Here is a 12,948-nt window from a genome sequence, read left to right as displayed (position 1 = left end):
ATGCACAGAGCGTGGAAGGCATGCACATGCAGCACGCACGCACACACGCAGTGCGGGCACACACAGCCTGCCAGCATACGCACAAAATGCCCGCACACACGGCACGCGCTCGACCCAGTAAACGCATACCTGCAGTGCGCACGCTCACACGCTCATCTACACCACACTGCACGTAAACAGTGTGCACCCACCGTGTGGGTACCGGGACACGGAGTGCACCCAGACACGGAGTGCACCCACACACAGGGCACACACGATGCGTGCACACACAGAGTGCAGCACACAAACTGACGTGCCGGCATTTCCCAGTCCCTGAAGGGCCGACGGGAGAGCTGGGGAGGGACTTTTTACAAGGGCGTGTAGTGACGGGATGAGGGGGAAGGGCTTCAAACTGGAAGAGGGGAGGTTTAGAATAGATCTTAGGAAGAAATTCTTGACTGTGAGGCTGTTGGACCCCAGCACAGGTTGCCCAGAGAAGCTGTGGCTGCCCCATCCCTGGAAGTGTTCAAGGCCAGGTTGGACGGGGCTCTGGGCAACCTGGGCTGGTGGGAGGTGTCCCTGCCCAGGGTGGGGGGGTTGGAACTTGATGGTGTTCAAGGTCCCTTCCAACCTAAACCATTCTGTGATTCTGTGTGTGCGCCCAGGCGTGCGCATAGGTACGGAGTGCAGCATGTGGGTGTGCTGGACTCGTCCCGCTCGCACATCACCGCTTGCCTGCTGCGGCTGTAGCCAGATGGGCCCCTCAACACCCAAAACCGTGCATGCTGCCTGTAGCAGTTCTGTTTTCTGGTGTATGTGTTTTGGGAAGGCCCTGGTGGCACAGGGCTGCAGAGAGCGGGGTGGCAGTGAACTTCCCCAAGAGGCCGCGATGCCACACGGGGTTTTTTGCTGCCAGCTGTCAGCAGGCAGCGCTCGCAGCCAGGCGCTGCTGCCTGCCGCAGGGCCTGCACAGCCTCGTCCCGCAGGCAGAGTGTTCAGCAGGGGTCTGTCGGGGGTGTCCCATGCCGGCTTCTGCCTCCCCTCCTGCCGGGAACCCCCCATGGCGCCCCCCCTTCTGCCAAGAGGCCACCGGGCCCGGTGCCCGGAACCAGCGACTCTGTGACATCAGCCCCGGGAACAAGAGCACCGTGGGCAGCGTGAGCACTGCGGGCACTACGTCGGCTGCGGCACTGGTGGCGACAGGCCCTCGGTTCGCTTCTTGCAGGTGCCACGTGCCGCCACTGGCAGCAATGAAACTGCTCCTCCTCGTCGTCCTGCTGGCCCTGTGCTGGCCTGTGCAAGGCGCGTGGGACAGCTGTGGGTAAGTGGCCCCAGGCTCTGGGGGGGAGCTTGGGCAACCCTGATGGGGTTCACTGGAGGGAGCCCGCTTGTCCCCCGTGGCCACAGCTTCCCCAACCCCGCCTGGGAGCCTCAGATCCTGGCCAGCACCCCGGCTGCTGGCACAGCTCCTCTGCGGGGCTCAGGCAGAAACAGGGGCGCACGCCCGCCCGCCCCAGGGGGTTCCCTGGCCCTGCTGTCCGTGCAGCGCCTTGTGGGGAGGGAAGAGGGCTGACCTTCAGCCTGAACCGCAGCACGCGTGGAGCAGGACAGTCATGAGTTTCTGGTTACAGAGGGACCTGCGGGCTCCGGCCCATGGCTTACCAGTACGGCATGTCGCGCGTGGTGGGTGGCACCGATGCCCGTCCAGGAGCCTGGCCCTGGATCGTCAGCATCCAGGACCCCTGGGAAGCAGGCACGGGGCACATCTGCGGAGGGTCCCTCATCAGCCCACAGTGGGTCCTCACGGCGGCACACTGCTTCATCGAGGCCAGGTAAGGAGGGCCAGGGAAGGGGGCTGTCCCCACCACCCTCGCGGGTGCCCTGCGCGCAGCACCGCCTGCTACTCCCATCCCCGTTCCTGCCAGTACGCCCAGTGCCTGGGCACTGCCGAGCCCAGCCCAGAGAGTGCTCAGGAGAAGGCTGGGCTCGGGCCACTGCTTCCTAGCAGCCTCCAGCGCCACATGGCTCGTGCCTAAGGCATGCCAGGGCGGTGGCAGCCTGCGTGGCACTGCTCTCCTCTCTGCCCTGGGAAGCAGAAGGCAGGGAACAGCGGGGCTGCTGCAGCACGTGGCTCCGCTCCCTCTGACCCCCCTCTCCATCTGCCTTCCAGGCACATCAGCATGTGGCGCGTGGTGATCGGGGCCACCCAGTTGACTCGGCTGGGCCCCGAGGCCCAAGTGCGCCATATTAAGCGGCTGCTGGTTCACGAGCACTACAGGAATATCACGCAGAGGAACGACATCGCCCTGCTGGAGCTGGACCAGCCGGTCCAGTGCAACTCCTACACCCAGCTTGCCTGTGTGCCCGACGCCTCACTGAGAGTGTCAGAGCTGCACACCTGCTACGTCAGCGGTTGGGGCGCCACCACTGCAAGATGTGAGTTCCCCAAAAGTGCTGGTGTCCTGAGTGCAAGCTCGGCACACTGGGGAGAGGGGTTGGGCTTCCCGAGAGCGGAGGCGAAAGCCAGAGTCAGGCTGCGGGGACGTATGCCTCCAGAGAGAATGGGCTGACCCACCGCCCAAAGCCAGACAGAGGGGAAACACGGGCACAGTGCCTTCAGGACGCAAAGCCAAGCCCTAGGGAAGGGGTTCACCCAGGCAGGGGGGGAGCTGCTGGGGCTTCATTGCTTTCTGTGCTCACAGCTGCAGGGTCAACGGATGTCCTGCAGGAGGCCAAGGTCCAGCTCATTGATGTCAACCTCTGCAACAGCAGCGGGTGGTACAGAGGGGCCATCCACAGCCACAACCTGTGTGCTGGGTATCCGCAGGGTGGCATTGACACCTGCCAGGTAGGACATGCTGCAAGTCAAGCCCCGGCAGCACCGGCAGCCCTCTCGCAATGCCCAAACATCGCCCGGCACGTGCTTGGCCTGGCAAGTCACCCTGCCACCGCTGGGTCTCCACCGCTGCTGGTGCTCACCTCCCCTTCCCCAGCTGCAGGTCCTTGCCCAGTGCCCGCCTTGTCCCAGAGCCCGGGGACGCTGCCCAGAAAGCCCATCCTGTGCTCCCGGCAGCCCATAGGTCCAGATCCCAAAGCATCCCCCTTCCACACAGCCGGGAGCACTGTGCAGAGATGAGAGAGCGCCCGACCTTACAGGCCCTCCACCCTCTCCCAGATGAGGCTCTGTAGGCTCCAGCGCCGGAGCAGCGCCGTTGTGTGCAGTGAGCAGAGCTCTGGCAGGTGCTGGGAGAGAGAAGGAGCCGGCCAGAGCGCTGACAGCGGCCACCCACCACCACCTCAACCCTCTCTCCTCCCCTGCAGGGTGACAGCGGTGGTCCTCTGGTGTGCAAAGACAACAACGCGGACTACTTCTGGCTTGTTGGGGTGACCAGCTGGGGGAGAGGCTGTGCCAGAGCCAAACGGCCCGGAGTCTACACCTCCACCCAGCACTTCTATGACTGGATCCTGGTCCAGATGGGACTGCGCCCAGCACCATCGGCTACTACAACACCACAGCCAGTCTTTACTTCAACCCCCTATCAGAGGCCAAGGCCAATACCCACACAGTCGGGCGGGTTTGCACCATGTCCATTTCCACGCCAGAAGCTGGTGGAATTTTTTAAGCTGCTGCAGGAGCTGCTGCAGGTCCTGTGGGGGAAAAAGACTCGAGCAGCATGACAAACAGGCTCCAGAGCAGGCTGCGCTGTTCCACAACCATTTCCTTCCGGGGCAATGCCTGCTGAGCCAAAGGCAGCCTCAGTGCCAAGGCCTGCTCTGTCCTGCCCGCGCTCCTCTGAGCGCAGAAGGGCTGATGTTGACTCGGTTGTAGAAATAAAGTTCCTGATTTTCACAGCTGAGCGTGCTTGAGTCCAATTCAGTCTCCGGTGCAAGGCAAGGACTTGCATGCCCGGCGCCTGCCAATGAGGCCGCAGGCAGACAGCAGGGCACGAAGGGAAAGAGTGACTCCCAAGGGCTGAAACGGTGCCTGGTCAGAGAGGAGGGTGCTCAGAGCCACCATGGGACGGAGAAGACTGGCACATGGAGGATAGGAAACAGTGATGTGACCTGCAGACAACTTTGGGGCTATGCATTAAGGCACTCAGCTGGAGATTAGGGCCCAGTGTAAGCCGTAGCTAATCGAACAGACGGTGTGAAACTCCTGAGCGTGACAAGAGAAATTGCTGACCACAGCAAAGAGTGAGAAGCCAACAGGGCTCTCAGTCCCAGAAGGAAGAGCTGGATTTCAGGGGTAGTTAACGGGGGATTGATCCCCCCTTGTCTCCATTTTCCCTGCTTGAACATCCCCCTCATCTTCCTTGACTCCTCCCTTTCTCCTCCCTTGTCTCTCCTCCCAAACAAGGGACCCACCCCAGGTCACTTCCTCCCTCTCCTCCCAGGTTTGCTCCATCGGTGAAGAGATTTGGTGTTTCAGGTGCTGGTAGCTCGGTCGCCTGGGACCGCCATGGCATTACTGATGCGGCTTCCTGGGCACTGCTGGCCCTGCTAGATGCCTCTGCCCACACGGACCCCAACCATTCCTCCAGTTGTCTGTGCAGTGTGGCCACTCTCATCGTTCCTCCTTGACCACCTGCCAAACGTGGTGCTGGAATAGCAGAGTACCCACAGAAGAAGGTTTGCTCCATCGCTGAAGAGATGGGGTGTTTCAGGTGCTGGTAGCTCGGTCGCCTGGGACTGCCTCGGTCCCCGCCACTGCCTGCATGCATGTGGGCCACCCCCACGTACTGGGTCCATTAATTTGGATAGGTATGCCACTGGTTTCCTTTTTCCGCCCCGTCCCTCCATTAGGACTCCATGCGCTATCCCTTCTGCCACGTTTACAAGAAGGTGAAATGATTTTGGTTTCTTTTTTTTTTTTTCTAGGGAGGGGAGGGCTAAACCCAGGGTTTTTATTAGCTTCTGCTTCAGTTTTTGTAATGGCTCCTGTTTGTCTTCTGTCCACTGTATTGGACCTTCTTTTACTAGTTTGTCATACAGAAATTTTACTAATTGAGTGTATCCCTCAACCCATAGTCTACAGTACCCTAGTAACCCTAAAATCTTCCTTATTTCTCTTTTTGTTCTTGGGACACTTAAAGCTGTAATCCCAGAAATTCGTTCTGGATTGATTTCTCTTTTTCCTCCACTAATTAAATGCTCTAAATACCTTACTTCCTTTTGTACAAACTGCAGTTTTGCCTTTGACACTCTTAATCCTTGTTCTCCTAAAAAATTCAGCAAACGTATCGATGTCTCTTTCTGACTTTCTGCTCTTTCTCTCCCGATACCAACAGATCATTTCCATATTGCAAGATTCTTACTGCGGGTTCTGCCTGGAACTCCCCTAAAATTTTCTCTAGCATCTGTCCAAATAGATTTGGGGATTCTGTGAACCCTTGAGGCAGGGAGGTCCAGCAGAGTTGCTGCTTCCTCCCAGTGTCCGGATCTTCCCATTCAAAGGCAAATAAGTTTCTACTCTCCTCTGCTAACGGACAGGCCCAAAAGGCATCTTTAAGGTCTATTACACTAAACCATTTACGATTATGCGATATTTTACTCAGGAGGGTATATGGGTTCGAAACCACAGGCTGCTGAGTCTGTACTTGTTTATTGACTTCTCGTAGGTCTGTGACTAATCTCTATCTCCCCTCAGCCATCCTGACCGGTAGAATTGGACTATTGTAAGGTGACATCCAGGGTTCCAACAATCCATCCTTCAACAATGAATCAATTACTGGTTTTAGACCCTTCCTCCCCTCATAAGATACAGGATATTGTTTTATCCTTACTGGCCGGTCCTCTTTAACTTCTAGTTTCGCGCAGGTTCATTTACTTGTGCTGTTTTCTTCCCCTGGCAACGCCAGCAGCAGAGCGGTCGGAGGAGAAGGGTGAGTGCCAGGCTGGTGGTGCGGAGGGGCGTGTGAGTGTGATGTGCGCGGTGGCCCCGGAGGGCACTGAGAAGGGTCGGTTGGTCTGGCTGTGCGGGAGGATGCTCTGCCCACGGCGACGGCCCGAGCAAGCGCGGCCTTGGGGAAGCGTCTGGTTGAGCGTTTGTTGGCGTGCTGGAGAAGAGCTGGGCAGGTGTCCCAAAGGGCAGCGTTTGGTGGGACGTCCTTCACCCCAAAGCTTTGTGGGACCTTTTTGAAGCCACCCTGGTGAGGCCTCTGCTCCTTCCACCCAAGTACTTTACGTTTCACACCGTGGAGTGGTCATTTCTGACTGCATCCTCAGCAGGACCTGGGGCCGGTGGCAGTAGCTTCAGCTGTGGAGCTCTAGAGACCTGGCAAGGATGGAGGAGAAGGAATGAGGCTCCTGGTGAAGGGAGGGAAGTGAGGAGGTGCAGTGTCCACGCTGGCGTTGAGGAGTGGCTGGGCAGGAGAGGACATGTTGGTGTAGGAGCCATGGAGCAGCCCGTGGCCAGAAGCAGAGGGTGGACACGGGGAGCATGGGCTCAATGTGAGAGGGAGCACAACCTCGGCGCAGCGGGTTTAACTAGAGGGCTGGGAGCGAGAGCGGCGTCCAGCCTGGGCAGGGGAGCTGGGTCTGCTCCTTCTCCACGTGAGAAATGGTGGTTTGCAGGTAGCATCTGGTTGCACTTGCTGGAACACAGAGCGGGAGAGAGTTGTGTCCTGGTTTTCCCCTACAAAGGCAAGACATGGGTGGAAACGTGGCAGTGGGGAGGGACTGGGAGTAACTGGGACCCCCTATCCGCCTCCCAGCCCCATCGCGCTGGGATGGGGCTGCACATCACCCCAGGGTTTCAGGGCTTGAAGGGTTGTCCCCGTGTCCCTGCCGGGCTCACAGTGGTGGCATGCTGCTCTGCGTCGGGCTGGGGGTGGCTGGGAAAGGTCTGGCATGCTGGGGCCATCACTGACTCTCATTTTCTCTCCCACCATAGAGCTCCTGGGCGTACCTCTCAGGTCTGTACGGAGCCCCCCTGGCCGGCACCTGCTCCAGGCTGAACAACCCCAACTCTCAGCCTGTCCTCCCAGCAGAGGGGCTCCAGCCCTCACAGTATCTCCATGGCCTCCTCTGGCCCTGCTCCAGCAGGTCCATGTCTTTCCTATGTTGGGGGCTCCAGAGCTGGATGCAGTACTCCAGGTGGTGTATCACCAGAGCAAAGCAGAGTGACAGAACCCCATCCTTCGCCCTGCTGGCCACACTTCTGATGCAGGCTGGGATATGTGTGGTTTTCTGGACTGTGATCACGCATTGCCATCTCAGGTTGAGCTTAAGAGGATAACTTCTTTAACCTGAAAGAAGAAGTGAAGCTTGAAGTCCACATCAAGGTGCCTTCCTTCGCCGCCGGCCACGTGACAGGCAAAGGTGGCAAAACGGTGGGGGGTGGTGCCCCGGGGATGCAAAGTTGGGCATCACCCATCACCCCTGCCCACCCCAGGGGGACAAATCCCGGGTGCTCAGTGGTCTCAGTGATGTCTTGACCCTCAGCCCCCATGTTCTGGTGGTGGTTCTCGTTGGTCCCAAGGAAGGGGGAGACACACAGGGTGCCTGGTGCCGTCGTGACTGTGGCAGTGGAGGATTTTGGCTCTTCCACAACAGAAGCCTCTTGTGGTTCGCTCCAGGTGAACGAACTGTAAAACTTAACCAGCGCGGAAGTCCTTGTGCCACGAGACCAAACCCCGGACAAGAACGAGGACGTCATCGTTAAAATCATTGGGCATTTCTTTGCCAGTCAGGTACAGTTTGGCCGCGGCTTTACCCGATCCTCCCCGGCCGCTTTTGTCTACCAAGGAAAGGCACAGGGCTTGCTGAGCCCAGCAGCACCCGAACGTCCTGCCACTCTTCTTTTGGGAGGTCCCTGTGTCCCCAAGATGCACTGAAGGTGTTTCGGTAGCTCCCCCTGGCTGTGCGAGAACTGAAATTGAAGATTGGCTCGATAGAGCTAAAAATGGGTGTTTTGAATGCTGTGCAGAGCAGCACCCAGGGTGTGAATGGACTCCTCTGTGCAGACAAAGCCACCCGCATCCCACCTGGGTGCATCTTCCATAACCTTGTCTCCTGTCCACTCGAGCAGGATCGCAGCCCCCCAGAAAAATTCAGGTGCTCTCGAGGAGCAATGGAGGAAGCACAAGTTAAAAAAACAAAACAAAACAAAACAAAAAACAACACCCAAAACCGCCCCCCGAATTAATTATGGCTTGTCCAGAGTGACAAGTTGGGAGCGGCGAGATGCTCGGTGGGGGTTCGGGGGTGGGTGGTGGGGGGAGAAGCGGTGCCCTGACCCCCACCTCTTGCTTTTCCCCTCTCCTCCCCAAGACTGCACAGCGCAAGATGAGGGAAATGCTCCAGCAGGTGAAGCAGCAGGAGCAGAAACACGCTCCGGGAGCCCCGGCCTCGCAGCACAGCAAGGGAGGCTCCCGCCGTGCCGCCCAGCACCGCCCGATGAATGTAACCCCACTGCCGGATATCCCACACACCCCCTCCCCAAACCCTCCTCCCCCACCCCCAGCAGGTCAGGGGAGCAAACCAAAGACCCCCCCCAAACACACAGCCCCCCATTGCCCGCGGCGCTGCGAGGATGCACAGCCGAGGGGTACGGAGAGGGCTCTCTGCATCCCACAGCCTCCCCCTTCCTCCTCCCTCGCCTCCCGACGCTGTCCCTTTAGTTGGACTAACAGAGGCAGAGAGAGAGAGAGTTTTTAGTATTTTTTTTTATTATTTTTAATTTACTAAAAGCCACCTGTTTTTCACCTCAGGCACAGCCAGAGGAGCTGGAGGATTTTTCAGTTTTGTAAGGATTTTAATTTTTTTTTTTTTTCAGAGGGGGTGGGGGCGGGAGGAGGATGTTTGGTTTTTAGCCAAAGCCGGCTTTTCTCGAGGTTCAAGGACAGGAACTAGTCCAGTGGTTCTCTAATGCCCAGTAGAGCAGGGATGTAGGATTGCCAGCAGGGGGTGAAACCCCCAATAATAATTAAAGGAGCGTTAAAAAGCGATTTCTTAAGGGCTTTGAGAAGAGCAGTGCCTGTATGAGCCAAGAGAAGGGATCCCGTCTCCTCAAAGAGGCATTTCTCTTTCACGCGCCCTTTCCTCTTTGCTTCCCTGAGTCCCAAACTGGGGTTGGCATCTGCTGCGTCCCCCTGTCCCGGCTGTCCCTCTGTCCCTTCGCTCTCCATCACCGCCCCGACGCGGCTGAAAGATGCGGGTTGCAGGAGAGAAGGGGGGAAAGAGGGGCGGGGGGTGTCCTGGTTCCGGCAGGGATGGGGTTAATTTCCCCGAGGAGCCGGCAGGGACACAGGTATCCCATCCCCTGTGAGCCATGCCCGGGGCTGGGGGGAGCTCGCCGGGGGAGGGGGCGGGAAGTCGCGGCTGGGAGCGGGCTGCGGCGGTGCGGGGCCGGTCGGTGCGCGGAGGCGCTGTCATCGCGTCCGTCTATTCCTTTACCGCTGTTATTGGGATTGTTTGCCCTTCCCGTTGCTCTTCTCTTAAACTGCCTTTATCTCAACCCGCGAGTTTTTTGCCTTTTTCTTCCGATTTTGCCCCCGGCTGCGGGAGTGGAGCGAGCGGCCGCGTGGTTCTTTGTTGCCGGCTGAGGCCAAACCACGACGGGGGAAACACCGGATTTCCAAGAGGTTGTCAGCCCAGGGCTGGGGAAAAAAAAAACAAAAACAAAAACAAAAACTAGCAAAATTATTATTTTTTTTAAATTTCAAAAATAAAGCACACACAACCCCCAACCCCAGATCACACACACACATCCACACAGAAAAAAACACCTCAGGTTTTCATACCTCAGCACCTTGCGTTTGTGTTTCCCTTCTAGAGATTTTGTGTGCCTTGTAAAACTGATACTTGGAGCTTTTTTTTTTTGTTTAATTTGTTAAAAAAAAAAAGACGAGTTGGAAAAAACGATCTCAACCGAGTGTGAAGCAGGAGAAGGAAACCACTCCCACGGGTGCCAATGCTCTTCCGTAGTCTCCTTTGGCTAACTGAGAGCCAGGGGCTGTTCCTTTGGAGAAAGCTTGAGAAATGTTAAAAAGGAGAAAAAAAAAAGGTGAAAAAAAAGTGGTGGAAAGAAAAAGGGGGAAAAGAAAAAAAAGCAAAAGAAAAAAGGAGAAAAGAAAAAAAAAGGAGAAAGATAAAAAAGGGGGGGAAGAAAGGCGGGAAAAAAAGGGAAAAAGAACCCCAACTCAAATATAAAAAAAGGTTGTAAGGAAAAAAAAAAAAAAACCAAACACAAAACAAAACCAAGCAAGGAAAGTGGTGAAAGCCGCTGGGAAGAGGAGGGACGGAAGCGGGGGGGGGGGGGGGGGGGGGGGGCGGGGGCTGTGTGAGGTGGCGGTGCCAGTGTGGCCCCAGGGGCTGTGACACCATATTTTTGTCCTCTACTGCAAAGTGTTCCGTGAAAAAAAAACAACCAAACCCCACCCAACGACAACATCAGCACAAGAAAAAGAGAAATCTCTGCAGCTCACACGAGCCTGAGCTTGCTCTCCGTTGCTCTCTTTCCAGTGTCTCGGGGGGTTCATGGCCAAGCTGAGATTGGGGGGTGGTGGTGGTGGGAGTTTGCCCCATGGCTGTGATGGGGGGAGAAGGGGTGGGTGGGGAGTGGGGGATGTGGTGTGGGTTTTTTTTGGGGTGGTGGTGTTTTTTTGCCAGGCGCAGCTTTACCCAGTGGCTCGGGGAGGTGTTGGCATCAGGAAGCCTGTGCTAAAGCGGGGTGGGGGCCTCGCCGCAGTTGGTTAGCAGAGCCAAAGTGGTTATTAATGGTGCACTAATTACGCCCTTGTAACTGGGAAGCTCAGATGCCCCCTAAGCACCCCCCCGGTGCTTCTCTAGCCAGGCGAGCGCTGGGCGTCCCCCCCGCAGGAGAGGAGCGCACCTCCGGGGTGGGTGGAAGGGCATCACCCAACAGGGAGAGGACCAAGATGGGGCTTGGGTGTCCCTTGGGGTGGCCGTGTGGCGGGGTAGGGCTGCTGGGGGCTGCCACGATGAGGGACACCCCCACGCCTTTCTCCATGGCTCCCAGAGCTGTGCTCCCTCCCTCCCTCCCACCCATCCAGTGCCACCAGAGAGGTGGTGTCCCCCCTCCCGGGGCGGGCAGGGGCTGGTGCCACCCCATCTAACACCTCAACGCACCAAACCAGCTTTCAGCAGTCACAGCCACCCGGGCGCTGCCAAGGGGGCAGCAGGGGCTCCCCAAAGGGGGCTTACAGAACACAGAGAGCGTCCGTACACCGCTGACCCCTCTCCAGGGGCGGATTTTCGGGATGCTGCTTGCTCATCTCACCACTGAACGACACCTCGATTGCCCCTGCAGCACTGTGTGACCATCGCTTCGCGGCTTCTGTGCTCCGATGCTCCTCCTGGCTCCAATCCTCTTCCTGGGGGATTGTGAGGGAGCGAAAATCCACATCGCTACATCCAACTTTTTTTCAGTTAAATAAAAAAAAAAGAATAAATCACCCTCTCTCATTACCAGGTAGAGGTTCGTTCCATTAAGGCTCTTTTTATGAAAATAAATATTTAAATTATATAAAGAAATAAATACTTCTCTTTTCACATTAGATAACTCCCTGGAGACAGCAAAAAACAACCCAACACCAGTGTGCACCAGTGTCCACCAGGGCTTTATACTTTTGTGGCTCTCATGTGCCAGGCCATCGAATCCACACAGTCCAATACAGTCGGTTGTCCCTCTCCTCCTCCTGGCTGGAGGCAGGGCACCTCTACTGTTGACCGTAGTACCTACGATTATCAGATTGGTTCCTACCTGGTCCGTAGGATCGCCTACCGTAGGTTGGAGCAACCTTCTTCCTGTAAGAATCCTTTCTTCTGTCGGCTTCATTTTGCAACTCAAGCACCCGTGCCTGTAGGGCTGAGGTAGGTTCTCCATCCCACTTCTTCATGTCTTCTGCATATTCACAGAGGCAAACCCACAGGATATCTCGCATCAGCTTTGATTTGTCTTGAGTCGGAGGGTGGTTTTTCTCTTGAGTAGGAGGGCGTTTCCTCTTAGCAGCTGCAACATGAGTCTGTACAGGGAAAGCATGGAGTTTTTCCTCCACCTTGGTTAGTTTATCAAACAGTTTATCGGTTTGCTCAACTAATCTCTGGGTCATTTGCTCTATTTTCTCAGTCAGTTTCTCAGTCATTTTCTCGGTGGTCACAGTCAGCTTTTCTATGGCTGCCACAGAGAAGGGACCAGAGAGACTGTCTTCATACTGTCGTACCTTCTTAACCCCTTCATTTACAGTTGGTGTGTCAGTATCGGATCCTCCCCAGACCATTGTTGACAATGTGTGGGAATATGTTGATGGTGCACTTTGTACAAACTTTTTGAGCAGAGATCGTTTGCATGGCATTTCATCAGGGTCTACTGTCGCTTGCCCATCACTATAAATCACCTCTCGCACAGGCAGTTCTCTCAGGTACTTCATACCTTTTCCCATGTTGGTCCATTTACTTGGACGGCATTCGATATCGTCCTTAAAGGGATACCTGCGCTTTATGGCTGACACCAGTCGCCTCCAGAGACTGAGAGTGCTTGTCTTTCTCCCAATTTCTTTATCAATCCCTCCATCCTTGGCCAGGTTTCCCAATTGCCTAGCTTCTCTGCCATCTCAGTCTAGGGTATCTGCCCCGCTATCCCAGCATCGGAGCAACCAGGAGACAAGTGTTTCGCCTTCATGACGACTAAAGTCCTTCCTGATACTTCTCAGATCTTTCACGGAGAAGGATTGAACAACTCCCTCTACATCTGAGTCCTCCTGTGGTGAGGCTGCCCCAGAAGGGGCCTCTCCAGCATCTGCTCTAGAAGGACTCTGGCCTTTGTCTGTTTTCAAAGGTCTCTTTCCCTTCTGTGGTCTTGAAGGACCCTCCCCTGGATCTTGTTCAGAACTCTCCCCCAAGCTATGTGACTTGAGGTGGTCTTTGTGGTAAGGGGCAGGGGAAGGAGTTGACCTCCTCTTCCTGCTCCTGGTTCCCGGGGCGGCTTGTACCGATTTTGATGGA

The 12,948-nt window shown here is 56.4% G+C and overlaps 1 protein-coding gene across 1 annotated transcript; it reads left to right on the top strand.

Annotated features, from left to right (window-relative positions):
• Positions 1-1,650: 1,650 nt before the first annotated feature.
• LOC309685195 (acrosin-like) lies at positions 1,651-3,657 on the top strand (the record flags this gene model as incomplete). The annotated part of the gene is made up of 4 exons (XM_082501005.1): positions 1,651-1,811; positions 2,150-2,415; positions 2,682-2,827; positions 3,301-3,657. The coding sequence occupies 4 exons, from the start codon at positions 1,651-1,653 to the stop codon at positions 3,655-3,657; spliced, it is 930 nt and encodes a 309-aa protein (XP_082357131.1).
• Between the last annotated feature and the right edge of the window lie 9,291 nt (positions 3,658-12,948).

Source organism: Vanellus vanellus (genome assembly GCF_965231255.1).
Source record: "Vanellus vanellus genome assembly, contig: HAP1_SCAFFOLD_57, whole genome shotgun sequence".
In the NCBI taxonomy this organism is placed as follows: Eukaryota; Metazoa; Chordata; class Aves; order Charadriiformes; family Charadriidae; genus Vanellus; species Vanellus vanellus.
The sequence above is the reverse complement of the archived record's forward strand: the minus strand, read 5'-3'. Positions and strand labels throughout refer to the sequence as shown.